Source organism: Balearica regulorum, chromosome 21, assembly GCF_011004875.1.
Source record: "Balearica regulorum gibbericeps isolate bBalReg1 chromosome 21, bBalReg1.pri, whole genome shotgun sequence".
NCBI lineage: Eukaryota > Metazoa > Chordata > Aves > Gruiformes > Gruidae > Balearica > Balearica regulorum.
In genome coordinates, this window is record NC_046204.1 from 8,311,411 (window position 1) to 8,324,599 (window position 13,189).

Below are 13,189 nucleotides of genomic sequence, written 5' to 3' on the forward strand. Positions count from 1 at the left end.
ACAGCGCTTCGAAGCGCTGGCGGGGATGAATCAAATCCTTTTCTGCTGGAGGCCAGGCGTTCTCATACCCCGTTACCTGCCGATTAATTCGGATCAACAGCTCCCGAACTTGCCGTGAGTCGGCAATTTGAGAGCAGCCCGTTATTCTGCCTCGATGTTACTAACTGCTAACGAGACAAGCTGCTCACCGGGCAGAAGAAAACAGTCGCAATGCATGGAAGCACACAGGAGACTGACTGATGGGGAAGGAGCAAGAGGGAATTAGCGACGCCAGAGGCCATGAGAACGAGCAAAAAAAGGAGAAAAATAGGTTAAGGCAGAAAAACAAGAGAGGGAAAGCCAACCCTAAGCACGCACGCAGCAACAACAGACAGCAATCGCTTTTCTCTTCGAGAGGGCTACAGCTAAAGGCTTCCAGCGAAGCGTTCGGGCCGCAGAAGCGAGTAGTGGGTTAGTTACGAAACATTACTAATCTTAACAACGGTCTAGTACAATACTACCACAATATCTTACAGACCAGCTTCAGCGGGTAACCTTTTGTAGAGCTCCTTCACCTCTTCGTGTTTGATTTTGCCTCTGGCCACGCTCTGTTTGCGCATCTCGGCCATTTCGTTGCACCACTCCTCAAACTTGCAGTTATCGCGCTCTACCAGCTCCTGCAGAAAAGCTGTCGGGAAAAGAAGAAAAAGGAGTCATTTCAAGGAAACACGCCAATTATGTTAATTATCCCTGCAATCGGTTATCTAGGGATAACAAGGAAGCCTAAAAATTCCCCCACGCAGCTACCGACATACGAGGTGTTTCCGAAAGCCAAGAGCGCGGACGTCGTTCCCTCCAATATTTATGGTTCGTAGATGATTAATTAAATACAACTATCTGAGCTTTTCACCCCACAGATACACCCGAAGCCTGTCCCGACGTGCAGCCCCACGGCTGCGCGTGATCTCGGGGAGAGGGACCGAGCCACGTCGCAAACCCCAGGGCAAAAAACTCTCAGGAGATGGGAGATAAGCCGGGGAAGATCTCAATGGAAAGGTGAGGGAACTGGGAATTTTTGCTGCCACTGATGGAAAAAAAATCCCAAATCAAACCTCAGAAGGAAAAAAAAAAAAAAAAAAAAAAAAAGACGACAAAACACTTCCTTTGCAGGGCTGGTGTAAGGCAGGGGGAAAGCACCGCTTATCTGAAAGCTTTTCCCTATTTAGTAGTATTTTGAAGAGCTAAAATATTTCTGAAAGGTTAACGCTTGTGTGGCCAGAGAGCACAACATCCACCCTGGGAGAATACAGAGGATTAAAAACCAACCAGCTCGACCTCCTTGAGGTCAGAGCCAAGTTACTTCTCTCCACCATCCCGGAAAAGCCGCTTTTAACAACATCAAAGCAACGTGCCTCAAATTTACAGTTGCATGAAACCTCCCCGCAACCGCACGGCTCCGACTGCTGCCCTTCGCTCCCTGTTCCCTGGCAGGCTTCCACGTGAAACAAAGGCAACCGCCGCGCTGCGCAGGAATTCGGAGCTGGGTGGAGAGGCTTTTGCCGAGTTATTGTTTTAAGCAGAGGGGTAGGAGGAAAAGGAGCACGAGAGAACTCAGGAAACAGGCTGAAAACACAGATCTGAGGCAGGAATTAGCGTTAATCCCCAAAAAATCGGTGGCTCGGAGGGTGGGTTTTAGCAACGGTGGGGCTGGAAAAAGGGTCGGTGCTGTTATTGCGGGGGGGTAAAGCTGTAGGATTTACCCCCTCCGCATCCAGATAACCCGAACAAACAGCGGAGGTCCAAAGGGGATGCGCCGCCTCCGCCGGCCCCGCTTCGCAGAGGGTGGAACACACCTCCGTCCCCATCAGCACCAGGGGCCTAATTAATGTTTCTAATCGAGTAGCACGCAAACGCGAAGCATCGTTAAATCCGCAGGCCAAACCTACAGGGATTTCTGCCACCCCCAGTAATTCTAAAGCAAGACACGAACGGGCTTGTACAAAACTCTCGGTAAGGGCTTGCATCCTCTCATTTTCATGCCGTTTATTCTCAATACGGCAAAGATTAAGCGCTCGCAGAAGAAACCTGACATCTGTCAGGATTATTCACCTCCAGCACAGTACGTGCGCTGCCGATGACATTTAACCACGCTGTTCTCCTTCGCCTTCAGGCACCTGAGCGGTTCCTGCGGGATAATCTCCTCCTAACCCCTTCCCATCTCGCCTCGCCGGTTAAGACAACGAGGTCTGAGCAGGCACAGGGCTGGGATTATCGGGCTAATATTAATTAAAAGCGCTAGGAAAGCCCAGGGGGCTGACGGACAGCGGTCATAAAAGGGGCTTTGAGGAAAATCTCGACTCCTGGCCGGCCTGGAGCACCATGAGAGGAGGTGAAAAGGCCAAGAGAGTCAAAGCTCACTCACCTGGTACTTCGATTGTCAGAGATTTCTCCCGGGTTTGCAGCCTGTATACCAGCATGTAAGCATTGCGCGAGCAGTGAGTCCCTTTCCCGCACTTAGGTTTACGAGTCTGGGATTTAGAAGGTTCCGCTGTGATACAGAAGGCAAAACACAATAAACACACGAGCTCGCTTACTGATTCTCCGTTAACGGGACGAGTTTGCCACCTAGCCGGCTTCCCGCTCCCCGCCGCGCTCTGCCAGGCCTCTTTTTGCCAAGCGCTGGGCTTGGCGTGAGCCAAAATTGTATCCCAAAGAAAGACCCGAATCCCTCCAGCATTTCTGGAGGCAGGGTAATTCAAAGGGACTAAAATTAGGAGCCTGTTCTGAACCGCCCTTCTACAAGAGCCTTTCTTCTCTCCCCAGTTAAACCTCACCGAGCCAAAAGCAGCTCTTACAAAAACATCCTTTTCTCCCCTCTGCCTCTCGTTCTGGTGTCCCGACTTCAAAGAACAAAGTCAAATCCTCAGAGAAGAAGAGTCTTATTTACAGGTGATGGTGTACGTGAAAAAAACACGCACCCTTCTGTTGGGCAACAAAGCTTTTACGGAGCGAACGGCCGCGAAAAGGGTCGTTTTGCAGCAGCTGGTGGTGTGACGTAAACTCATGTTGGAAGAGTTGCCGTTTCCAGACGAGGAAAAGACATTTATCTACAGCTGCAGCATCACAAAAAATCAACCAGGAACAACCCTCCATAGCTCAAACTGTAAATGGAACGCTGAAATATTAAAAAAAGTGTCTTGTCTTTCCTAAATTCTGGAAAAATTCACGTGCTTCTCCCACCACACCATCCAGGGGACTTCCTTCACCCTCTTTATTTGCATTTTCTCCAAATGTTTTCTAAATTGTTCCCATCTGCACGGCCAGGCCAAGGGATTCTTCCCCACAGCAGACCTCTGCTTTACGTTACCGACCTTCCCCTGCTGTCGCACACATTTGAAACGAAGAAGAATCCCAGTTTTGCTCGGACTAGGCAAATAACATCAGCATTTGATAAATATATTAAGGCTCCCAGCCTCCAGAGGCTTCTACACGCACTTTACTTATATCCTTTGTATTTCAGCAAGAACGCTTACTTGCGGTTAAGCATAAACCTTTACAAGATCGAGGCCACGGCGGTTTATTTGCATCTTATTTTGCTACGCTGGGTAACTCGGGAGGTTAAAAAAGAAAAGCCGAGAAGCTCTTTTTCCCCTTTCAGGGCTTATTTTTCTATCTTATGCCACTAGATGTCTAACCAGCTTCACAATTCGGTTGGAAGCAAGCGGTAGTCAAACATTAACGGGATGACAAAGCTGCTCGGGTGGCAGCCGGCGTTTACGGAGGCCGTGATGAAATGCAAGAAGGTGTTTACTAGCAAGAATGCTGAAAACAAAGCGGCATCGTGGACGGAATGAAGCAGGAGAGGCAGGCGAACGCCCCGTGACTGCTCAAGGGCCTGCTCAGGCTTTACGACAAGGTGAGGGAGCAAAATACAGCTGTGGGTGTCTTTTCATTAAGCTGTAATTAAGGACGCTTTAAAGAAAGGCAACGTTTCGTAAAGTCCAGTTGCAGCAAAGCGCCAGCGTCCTGACGGGCCGGTGTTTTTGGGAACGGATCGCTTGCACTGTAAGTGAAGTTTTTGGCATTAACTTCCCCGTTTTCCCGATACCGCAAAGCTAAGGAACGCTGAGCAAATCCGAGCACTCAAAACTGCCGATTCAATGCTGAACCGCTCCTATGTATCGTCTGCAGAGCGAGAAACTCGCAGGTCCAGCCTCTGCCCAAGCTCTCCAAGAAATCCGGACCCTGTCCAGCGAACACGGCACAGGACAAGCCAACAGCGGCAGAACAGAAGAGCGCAAAGGAGAAGTAAAAAGCACAAAGTAAAAAGGCGATTTTGGCTTCCAAGCCATTATTTGGATCAAGATTTTTTTTTTTTTTTTTTTTAACAAAGACTCTCTCCTGCCTCCAAGTCAAACACCTCAGTGGAAATAAAAACATAGCGTGTTATGGAAACTGAAAGTAATCTCGTTATCTGTTCCTAAGCCTCCTTTTGCACGCTGGCCAAGGAAGCGGCAACTTGCCTGTTTTATCCCGATAGGCAACCGCTTGCCCGAGTTATCAGCGTCTTATCTGCCACACGGCAGGCAAGAGAAATACTAGAGTAGAGGAACTGCTCACGAGGTGTGCGTAAACACTCACGCGGGGCTGAAACGAAGAAAATCTGGCTGCAATTAACAGAACCGCCGTTTCACAGGTTCCTCCTAAGACGTGACAGCACGCGTAGGAGCGCTTTTGTTTTAAGAGTAACGGGGCCTCCACGTATTCAGCCTCCGTGGTTTGGGGGAAAAGAGTTATTTTAAAAGGGCACTCACAACTTAAAGGTTTTACCTAGATCTTCCTCAATCCCCAACTGCAGTTTCTTCCCCTCCATCTTCTCTATGTCTTCATCGTTAAACTTGTACCACTCGCCCGTCTGCGGATCCTTCACGTGGGCGATGTAGTGCCCGGAGTACGCGCTCACGCCTCGGTGTATGAGGACAGCGCTAAGTTCGTACACGTAGACGCCATCTGGAAGGAAAGCAGCGGTTACACAGTGCTCTGGAGCAAACAGCACAGATTTTTTTTTTTTTTTCCTTTCCTAGAGCTTACTGTTTTCGCAAGGCAGCGGAAAAAGACCTGCACTTGAACTTGGATCTCACCAAGAGCTCGCTAAGTAGGTTCTGGCTTCCACAAGCCACTGAGCGAGGCAGTTATTTGAAACGCAGGCTTCAGACAACTCTTGACATAATTTTCCACCAAAGAGGGGATTCAGAGGAGATCTCCTCTCGTGTGTCGAGGGGCAGTGGGTAAAGTTAATGAGCCGCAGCACACAAAACTCACTTTTTTGTTCCATAAAAGGCTCCATGTCAAGCAGCTCGGAGAAGCCGATGTAGGTGTTGAGCTTTTTCTTATGGCCAGTTTGTCTGTGCGGAGGCAAAGCTTCGGTTCAGGGGACAACACAAACAGTTCACGCCTCCAAATAACTCCCCGTGAAACCCACCGAGCACCCCAAGAGAAGCTCACGCACGCACTCGATTCCTCAATCTCTCAAGCCAACGCAGAAAGAGTGGAGCGGATGGCTTCCCAAAGAACTTCCACGCAACCCAGGGAGCTCCCGCTTTTACAGCCCGCGCTCCAGCGAGAGCTTTACCTGTCAAACACGAAACGCATCAGCTGCAGGTTGAGCGTGCAGGGAAGACTCAGCAGCCTGATCTTCCTCGTGGCGTTCTGCTTACTCTGACAGGTTTCACAAAAATAACGATTGTCCCCTTCTAGTTTTTCTTCCTGAGCGGGGAAGGGGAAGGAAAGAAAGGTCCTGAGGTTACCACTGAAAAGTCAACCAGTCCAAGCTACTCAACAGCTGGAGACTGAAAAGCACGGAAGGATTAGGCCAGAGGAAAATTCCAGCCGCTGTAAACAAGGTCACCGGGTTGTTTTGTTTGAAGGAGGAGCAGATAAACTTGAAGTTCACCATTTCAGGCCGTTAAGGCGCATACGCAAACCAGTCTTTTTTCATAGCAGACCTTCCGCAAGCAGAGCGACCGGTTTGCCGAGAGCACCAGCGACGCCGCTGCCCGTCAGCCAGCTCAGGTGCAGCATCACCTCTCAGGTTAGTGCTGCCCTAAATATTTTTAGTTGAATCCACACCTCAAACCTTTAACGTCCCGGATCTTAATTTACAATCTAGGCAAATAGCTGCAGCTATTCCCGGCCCTCTTTAGTATTTTTGAGAACACGTTTTAAAGCGGGGAACGTCTCCTGTTGCTATGCAGATGAGCACCGATATAGAAAACACAAAAAGCAGCCGCTCTCCCGGTGCTGTCCGTGACAAAACACTCAGGGACTTCTTCCCAACTTCACTGGGAAAGTATTTGGACTAAACAGGCGACTTTCAAGTGCTTTCTAAAGCCGTAACACACGCGCGTGCAACAGTCCGGAGCCTCTCCTTGCTCCCTGACTTCCCAAGCGTGTGACTCAACCCTTATTTTCTGGGTCCGCAGGAAAAAAAACCCCATTTCCTTTAGCGTGCATCTCACTGAGACAACTCAGCTGCTGCGCTCCCATACCAACCTCAAAGGCCGTTAGTCAAAGGAATTAAAACACCTTGCTAAGAATAGCAGGATTCAAAAAAATGAGCTCGTACCTTAAGAAATTCCGTTATACAGTCTGTCAACTGCTTGTGCCCTTGGATGTTTAACTCCAGCTCGTAAAATTTAGACACGAGTTTGGACTCCCTGCCACACTGGTTGCAGCTAGGATTTAAAAAAAAATTAAAAAAAACATTAAAAAAAAAAAAAAAAAGACCAAAACCACATGAGGTCAGTTCACTGGTTCATGTGTCTGAATTCCCCAGCCACTAACAAACGATTCCTTGAGCTATAAAACCAGGAGAAAAAGTTGTTTAAGTCAGAATTAACGTGGTTTACACCACCAACACTCTGCAAAAAGGTGGTAACAGGATAACAGCATCTGTCAGGAAAACCAGGAGCGCCTGCTTACGACTCGCAAACACCATTCTGTGTCGTTTTTGAGGTGAAATCCACAGCTCGGAGAAGGCAGGGATGAAAATGCGACACCCAAGTACTCTTATTTTCTGGCTGCAGGACTTTATGTTCCATTAACTCACTTGCAGGTTCAATTGGCAAATTTTCATTAAGGGATTAAAAGCAGCCGGAGAACTGCAACACCACCACGCGCACAGATTCAGGAAACTCTAAAAGCTAAAAATCTCTTAGCAAATATTTCTGCAGAAGCTTACCTGCCTGCTCCAGCTGCGAGGAGGAATCTTTTCCCTCACAACATCTTCTAAAACGTTTAAATATTTACAGAAAGGTTCTTCCCAAAGACCAAATACTTACACCGTGACATAGGCGTACTCTCCGCAGAACTGCTTTTGCACTATGTTTCGAACATCTGGGTTTTTTTGTTTGGATAAAGTATCTTCCAGCAGTGACATGAACAACTTTGAAAACTCCTGAGCATCCTAGAAGAGAAAGCCGAGTCCGTTAACAACACGCCGCAGCACAAAGCCCAAATCACAACCTTGGCATTAATTTACTGCAAATTACCCGCAGCCCTACACACAGGCTGCGCGGAGGCTCCGGCGTGAACTGAATAGAAAAAAAGACCAGTCGGGAAAAGGGGGAAAAAAAAAAAAAAACCAAAAAAAGAGTAATTTGTCTAAAAGGAGCGCGAGGCCCCCAGCGTGAGACCACGGTGTGAGTTCAGCTGGCTCCCGGCCAGCCGCGCCGGGTGGTTTGACTTCTGTCCTGCTGCTCGCAGGGCTCTGGAAGAAGAAAAAAAAAACCAAAACAACAAACCAACAAAAACCCTCCTGCAGAGTTTTCTATCCCGTTTAATCTCGTCTTTCAAGGCTCAGCACGCGATTCGAGCTGTCCTTGCTTGCATTATAGGTGAGGAGAAAAACTGAAACACTCCAAAAATGAGAAGGTGCCCTGAGAATTCATCCCCTCCTGCAAGGCTCGAGAGCTTCCCCACACTTATTTCGGGGTCCTCCTCCCCCACCCTGGCTCTCCTTCGCTCGCCTCTTCCCAAAACAAACGGGCTTCGGCCTCTCCCAGCTCTCCTTCAGCATCACCGGTCGGTACCGACCGTTTCCTTCCCCTCCCGAGGAAACGCGGAGCGACGCTCGCGTTCTTCCTCCAACAATCTCCCTCTTACTCCTCCAAGCGTATTTTCAAGCCCTGCCCTTCTCCCGAACTCTCTTCAGCTTCAGCGACGGCCCTGCGGGACTCACCCGCGGCGCTCGCCCCTCTCTAACCGTCCTTTCTCCCCCCCACACGCTCACATCGGACCTTAGCCGGCTCTCGGTGACCCAAAATGTCTTTTCACCCTGCGAGGGGCCTTCAAACCCCTCTCAACTACCCATTCCAAGTACTTCCCTGCCCTGGGAGGAGCAGCCCGTAAAGAACCTGTGAAAAGACCCTTTAAAAACAGATAATTACTCGAAGGGCGCGTCTCGAACCTACCTGCTGCTGTCCCGTGTCCAAGCCCAGCGCCTTGACGAACCCAGAGGGATCGATGTATCGCCTCTTGCTGTTCTGCAGCAAGGCGAACAAGTACTGGAGGTGTTCGCAAATGGTCTGCGGCTCGTAGTCTGGTAAAACAACAAGTCGCGCGAGTTACAGCGAGTAATTCAAGGCAAGAGATAACCGTTCCAAGCAATTCGCTTGTTCTTTCTTTGTACGGGCAAATTTAATGACTAGAAACGACGCGTTTGGTTTTTTTAAAGCTGTTTTAACTTATCACGAGAACCGAAGCAGTTCATGTCAGCGAAGTCCCAGGCTAAAGATCACAGAACCGTTTCAGGTTGGAAAAGACCCTTAAGATCGACTCCAACCAGACATATCCCGCAGTGCCCAGCACGGGCTGCGAGTGACCAGTTTAAACAGCGTGCGGCCGACTACCCTGTCGTAACAGCTTCTTTTTCACCCTGAACGGTGAGATGTCATTTAAAAATACCATAAAAAACAGGAACAGAAGTTGTCAGGCGGCTGCCCTGCCCCAGAGTGCACCTATAGCACCAGACCAGACCAGACCACACGTAAAGGTACGTCGCCCGAGGTCGTTGCGTCCACTCTGCGGGCAACTGGGAGCCTCATTCATACCGGGGACCTAAATTTTCACCCTCCCGGATATCTCCAATAACATGGAGATCGGATGAGCGGTTGTAGATTGGTCGATTCTCCCGATAAACGTTATCCCAAAGCCGATATCAGGGCGTGAAATTTTAGGAGAAAACGAGGGAAAAAACCCGACTCGCATTCCCAGCTTCCACCCACCTTTGTCTTTCGGGATGCCCTCTCCCACCAAGTACTCGCTGCAGGTGCTGGGACACAAGTAGAGGGCTTGTCGGAGCTCCAAGTTAAGAAACCACATCTGCAAGAAAGTGTTCACGTAGCACGTGGCGCCGAGGTTCGTTAAGCCCACGAACGCGTTCTGGCGTAAGAGAGAAAGCAACAGTCGTCACTCGCCGCTGCGGAGGAGCGAGCAGAAATCCAGCAGTCGGGGTAGGGCCGTTTGTCGGGAAAACGCCGCTGCGGCGTTGTACAAACAGCCGCATCCCAAACTGCTCGGCTACAGGGGGACACGAGGCGTCGCCTCCCCTCGTCCCCATCTTCCCCGGGGGACTGAGAAGGGCGGGGGATGCTTTTTTTTGGGGGGGGGGGGGAGGGGGGTGTCTACCTTCTTGCGGCGCTCGCAGTTGGGGTCGTCGATGTTGTGGAAGCTGTTCTCGTCTATCTCGCCCAGCCAGACGTGCTCCCCGATGCCCACCAGGCAGTTGGGGTTCCCCCGGCAGTTCCTCCTGCAGAACCAGCACCCACCCCAGCTGTCAGCCTTGCGGAAGGGATGCTGCTGTCCCCTGGGGGGGGCTGGGGGGGGGGATGAGGACAACAAGGGGGACCCCAGCATGCTAATTAGAGCAAACGAGGTGGAACAGGGGTCCCCCGGACACCCTGAAAACTGTGGTTAAGGATGAACGAGGAGACCCCAAGGGATGGGGAACCAGAGGAGGGAAAAAGGGGGACCTGAGGAAAGAGTGCAGGACCCCGGGGGGATCCCCCACATCTGGGGGGCCAGGCAGGGAGAAGGGTCCCCCACAACCCCGGGGGGATCCCCCACATCTGGGGGGCCAGGCAGGGAGAAGGGTCCCCCACAACCTCGGGGGGATCCCCCACATCTGGGGGGCCAGGCTGGCAGAGCCCCCCCCCCACCTCACCCACAGGGATTGGGGGTCCCAAAGACGGGAATACGGGGGGGGGGGGGGGGGGCGGTGGTGTCCCCACCGACCCTGAGGGCCCCAGAAAAGGCGGGGTGCTCCCCAACCTCACGGCAGGGGGGAGGATCGTGGGCTCCCCCCCCAGCCCCGGGGAGCGAGGCCCCCCCCGAAGGGGCTGGCGGAGCCCCCAGACACGGGGGGGGGGGGGGAGGCCCGGGGGCCCAGGGACGGGGCGGGGGGAGGCAGAGGGCGGCCCCGGGAGGGGAGAGGGCCCGGGGAGGGGTGTGTGTGGGGGTGCGGGGAGGGGACCCGTGGGTACCGGCAGGCGCCGCGCTGGCAGGGCTCCAGCCCGACGCGGTAGGCCGCTTCGATGTGTTCCTGCGCCACCGCCTCGGGCGGCACCGTCTCGGTCCAACGCCACGCCGCCTTCTCCAGCTGCAACCGCGGCGCCATCGCCGCTGCCGCCGGCTCCGCTCCGGCCCAGCCCCAGCCCCGGTCCCAGCCCCAGCCCCGGCCCCGGCCCCGGCCCGGTCCCGCCCGGCCCCTCCCGCCGCCGCCGCCGCCGCCGCCGTCAAGGCCGGTGACGCCACGCGCGCGACACGCTGACGGGCGCGAGGCGCTGACGGTAACGGGCTGCGACACGCGACGCGCCTGGGGGCGGGGCCCGCGCGCCCAGTGGGAGGTGGCTGACCCAGGCCACGCCCCCCTCAGGCCCCGCCCCACCAGCGGAGCCCCGCCCCGCGCGTGCGCTGGATCCGCCCCCTCCAAGCCGAACCGGAACCGGAAGTGTGCCGGAACCGTGCCGGAAGTGTGCCGTGCCATAACTGTACCGTGCCGTACCCCGGCGCCCCGTAGTGCCCCGTACCGCTGCCCCCAGAGCCCTGTACCGTACCCGTGTGCAATACCGTACCCCTATAGCACGCCTTCCATACCCGTACACAATACCACACCCCCACACCACACCTCCACACCATCCCCCCACACCATCCCCCCATCCCACCTCCCCCAGACACCCCATCCCCCCCCAGAACCCCCACACCATCCCCCCGAATCCTCACACTACATCCCCCCATCCCACCCCCATCCCCCCCACACCATCCCCCCACACCCCCATCCCCATCCCCCCATCCCATCCCCCAAACACCCCATACCCCCCATCCCCCCATCCCATCCCCACCCCCCCCACACACCATCCCCCCACATCCCCCATCCCATCCCCCAAACACACCATCCCCCCCATACCCCCACACCCCCCATCCCCATCCCCCCCACACCATCCCCCCACACCCCCCATCCCCATCCCCCCATCCCATCCCCCAAACACCCCATCCCCCCCAAACACCCCATCCCCCCCATCCCCATCCCCCCATCCCATCCCCACCCCCCCCACACCATCCCCCCACATCCCCCATCCCATCCCCCATCCCATCCCCCAAACACCCCATCCCCCCCACACCCCCATCCCCCCCATCCCCATCCCCCCCCACACCATCCCCCCCACCCCCCATCCCCATCCCCCCATCCCATCCCCCAAACACCCCATCCCCCCCACACCCCCATCCCCCCCATCCCCATCCCCCCCCACACCATCCCCCCCACCCCCCAATCCCATCCCCCCCATCCCCCATCCCACCCCCCACCCCCCCCCCGTGCCCCCACACACGCAGCCATGCTGGTTCTCTCTCTTTAATGGCCGTCCCCGCGGGGCCCCGCCAGCACCCCGATTGTCCTCGCGCCCCCACCCCGCCGCCACCCCGGGGGGCACCCGGGCGGCCCGGCCGCCCCACCACAGTGTCGGGGGGCCGGTGGGGGGGGGGGGTCTCTGTGTGTGTGTGTGTGTGTAAACATTTTTGGGGGTCCCGGCCCCCCCCCCGGAGTCATCCCGGGGCAGCGAAGCACCGTTTCCTCCTGGCTTTTTTAGGGTTTTTTGGTATTTTTGTGGAAAAGAATAAAATTGGCCAAATTCCCCCCAAAATACATTTGGGGGGGGGTTAGGAGGGGCAGGGGGGCGCAGGGGAGCCCCCCACCGCGCCATGCCGCAGGTCGATGGGGTGCCGGGGGGCTCCGGCGGGTGCCAGCACCAGCCCCCGCAGGCACCCGGCCACGCCGGAGCTGAACTTGCCGGCCGTCAGGCTGCGGGGGTCCGGGGCGCCGCCTGCGCGGGGGGACACGGGGGGACACAGGGGGCACGCGTGGGCGGGGGGCACCCGCGGGGTGCCGGAGGGCTGGCCTGGGACCCTGCCCGTGGCCATCCCGTGTCCTGTCCCACCCTGTCCCATCCCGTGTCCATCCCGTGTCCCACCCCATGTCCCAGCCCATGTCCAACCCATGCCCAGCCCGTATCCATCCCGTGTCCATCCCATGTCCATCCTGTGTCCCACCCCATGTCCATCCCATGCCCTGTCCCACGTCCCACCCCATGTCCCCTCCTCACGGCCACCCTGTCCCATCCTACGGCAATCCTGTGGCCCAGCCCGTCCCGTCCCGTGTCCATCCCATGTCCCACCCCGTGTCCATCCCATGTCCCCCCATGTCCATCCCATTTCCCACCCCGTGTCCATCCCATGTCCCACCCCGTGTCCATCCCACATCCACCCCGTGTCCCCCCGTGTCCATCCCACATCCACCCCGTGTCCCCCCGTGTCCCCGGTGCCACCGTACCCACGTAGACGCTGCCCTGGGTGTTGGCCATGACGTTGGTTCCTGGTGACTCCCCGCTCACCGGCTCCTCCCCGTCCACCTGCAGCCACCCGCGCCGGCCCTCCCTGCACGGCACCCGTCAGCACCCGCACCCCGACCCCCACCCTGACCCCAACCCCCACCCCGACCCCCACCCACCTGGTCACCGTCACCCGGTGCCACTCGCCGTCATTGATGGGGTCTTCGGAGACGATAGCGGCCTCACCGCTGCCCAGCTGGTAGCTGCAGGGGTGGCGTGGGCTCAGCGCTGGGGACACCCTTGGGTGGCACGGGGCACCCTGGGGTGAC

General features: G+C 55.5%; 2 protein-coding genes across 15 annotated transcripts in view; both read right to left on the reverse strand.

Annotated features, from left to right (window-relative positions):
- The window catches only part of USP48 (ubiquitin specific peptidase 48), a 29,127-nt gene extending 18,379 nt beyond the window's left edge, over window positions 1-10,748 (reverse strand). For 4 of the 7 annotated variants that reach the window (XR_012838581.1, XR_012838583.1, XR_012838582.1 and 1 more), the window contains exons 1-11: window positions 10,521-10,705; window positions 9,667-9,787; window positions 9,264-9,420; window positions 8,451-8,578; window positions 7,320-7,444; window positions 6,605-6,713; window positions 5,612-5,745; window positions 5,302-5,384; window positions 4,810-4,989; window positions 2,402-2,527; window positions 518-667 (exon numbers count right to left, since the gene is read on the reverse strand). Coding sequence is in view for 4 of the 7 variants with exons in the window: in XM_075773402.1 (XP_075629517.1) it covers window positions 518-667; window positions 2,402-2,527; window positions 4,810-4,989; window positions 5,302-5,384; window positions 5,612-5,745; window positions 6,605-6,713; window positions 7,320-7,444; window positions 8,451-8,578; window positions 9,264-9,420; window positions 9,667-9,787; window positions 10,521-10,654 (1,447 nt within the window). In the remaining 3 variants the exon portion in view is untranslated. Of the gene's footprint in view, window positions 1-517; window positions 668-2,401; window positions 2,528-4,809; window positions 4,990-5,301; window positions 5,385-5,611; window positions 5,746-6,604; window positions 6,714-7,319; window positions 7,445-8,450; window positions 8,579-9,263; window positions 9,421-9,666; window positions 9,788-10,520 lie in introns of all 7 variants that reach the window. The other 3 variants (XM_075773400.1, XM_075773401.1, XM_075773403.1) reach the window with 3 other exon arrangements.
- A 1,123-nt stretch (window positions 10,749-11,871) lies between these two features.
- Window positions 11,872-13,189, reverse strand: part of HSPG2 (heparan sulfate proteoglycan 2) — a 43,695-nt gene continuing 42,377 nt past the window's right edge. For all 8 annotated transcript variants that reach the window (XM_075773348.1, XM_075773347.1, XM_075773345.1 and 5 more), the window contains 3 exons: window positions 13,040-13,123; window positions 12,863-12,966; window positions 11,872-12,356 (listed from right to left, as the gene is read on the reverse strand). In XM_075773348.1, the coding sequence (XP_075629463.1) occupies window positions 12,193-12,356; window positions 12,863-12,966; window positions 13,040-13,123 (352 nt within the window). In that variant the 3' untranslated portion in view covers window positions 11,872-12,192. The remainder of the gene's footprint in view (window positions 12,357-12,862; window positions 12,967-13,039; window positions 13,124-13,189) is intronic.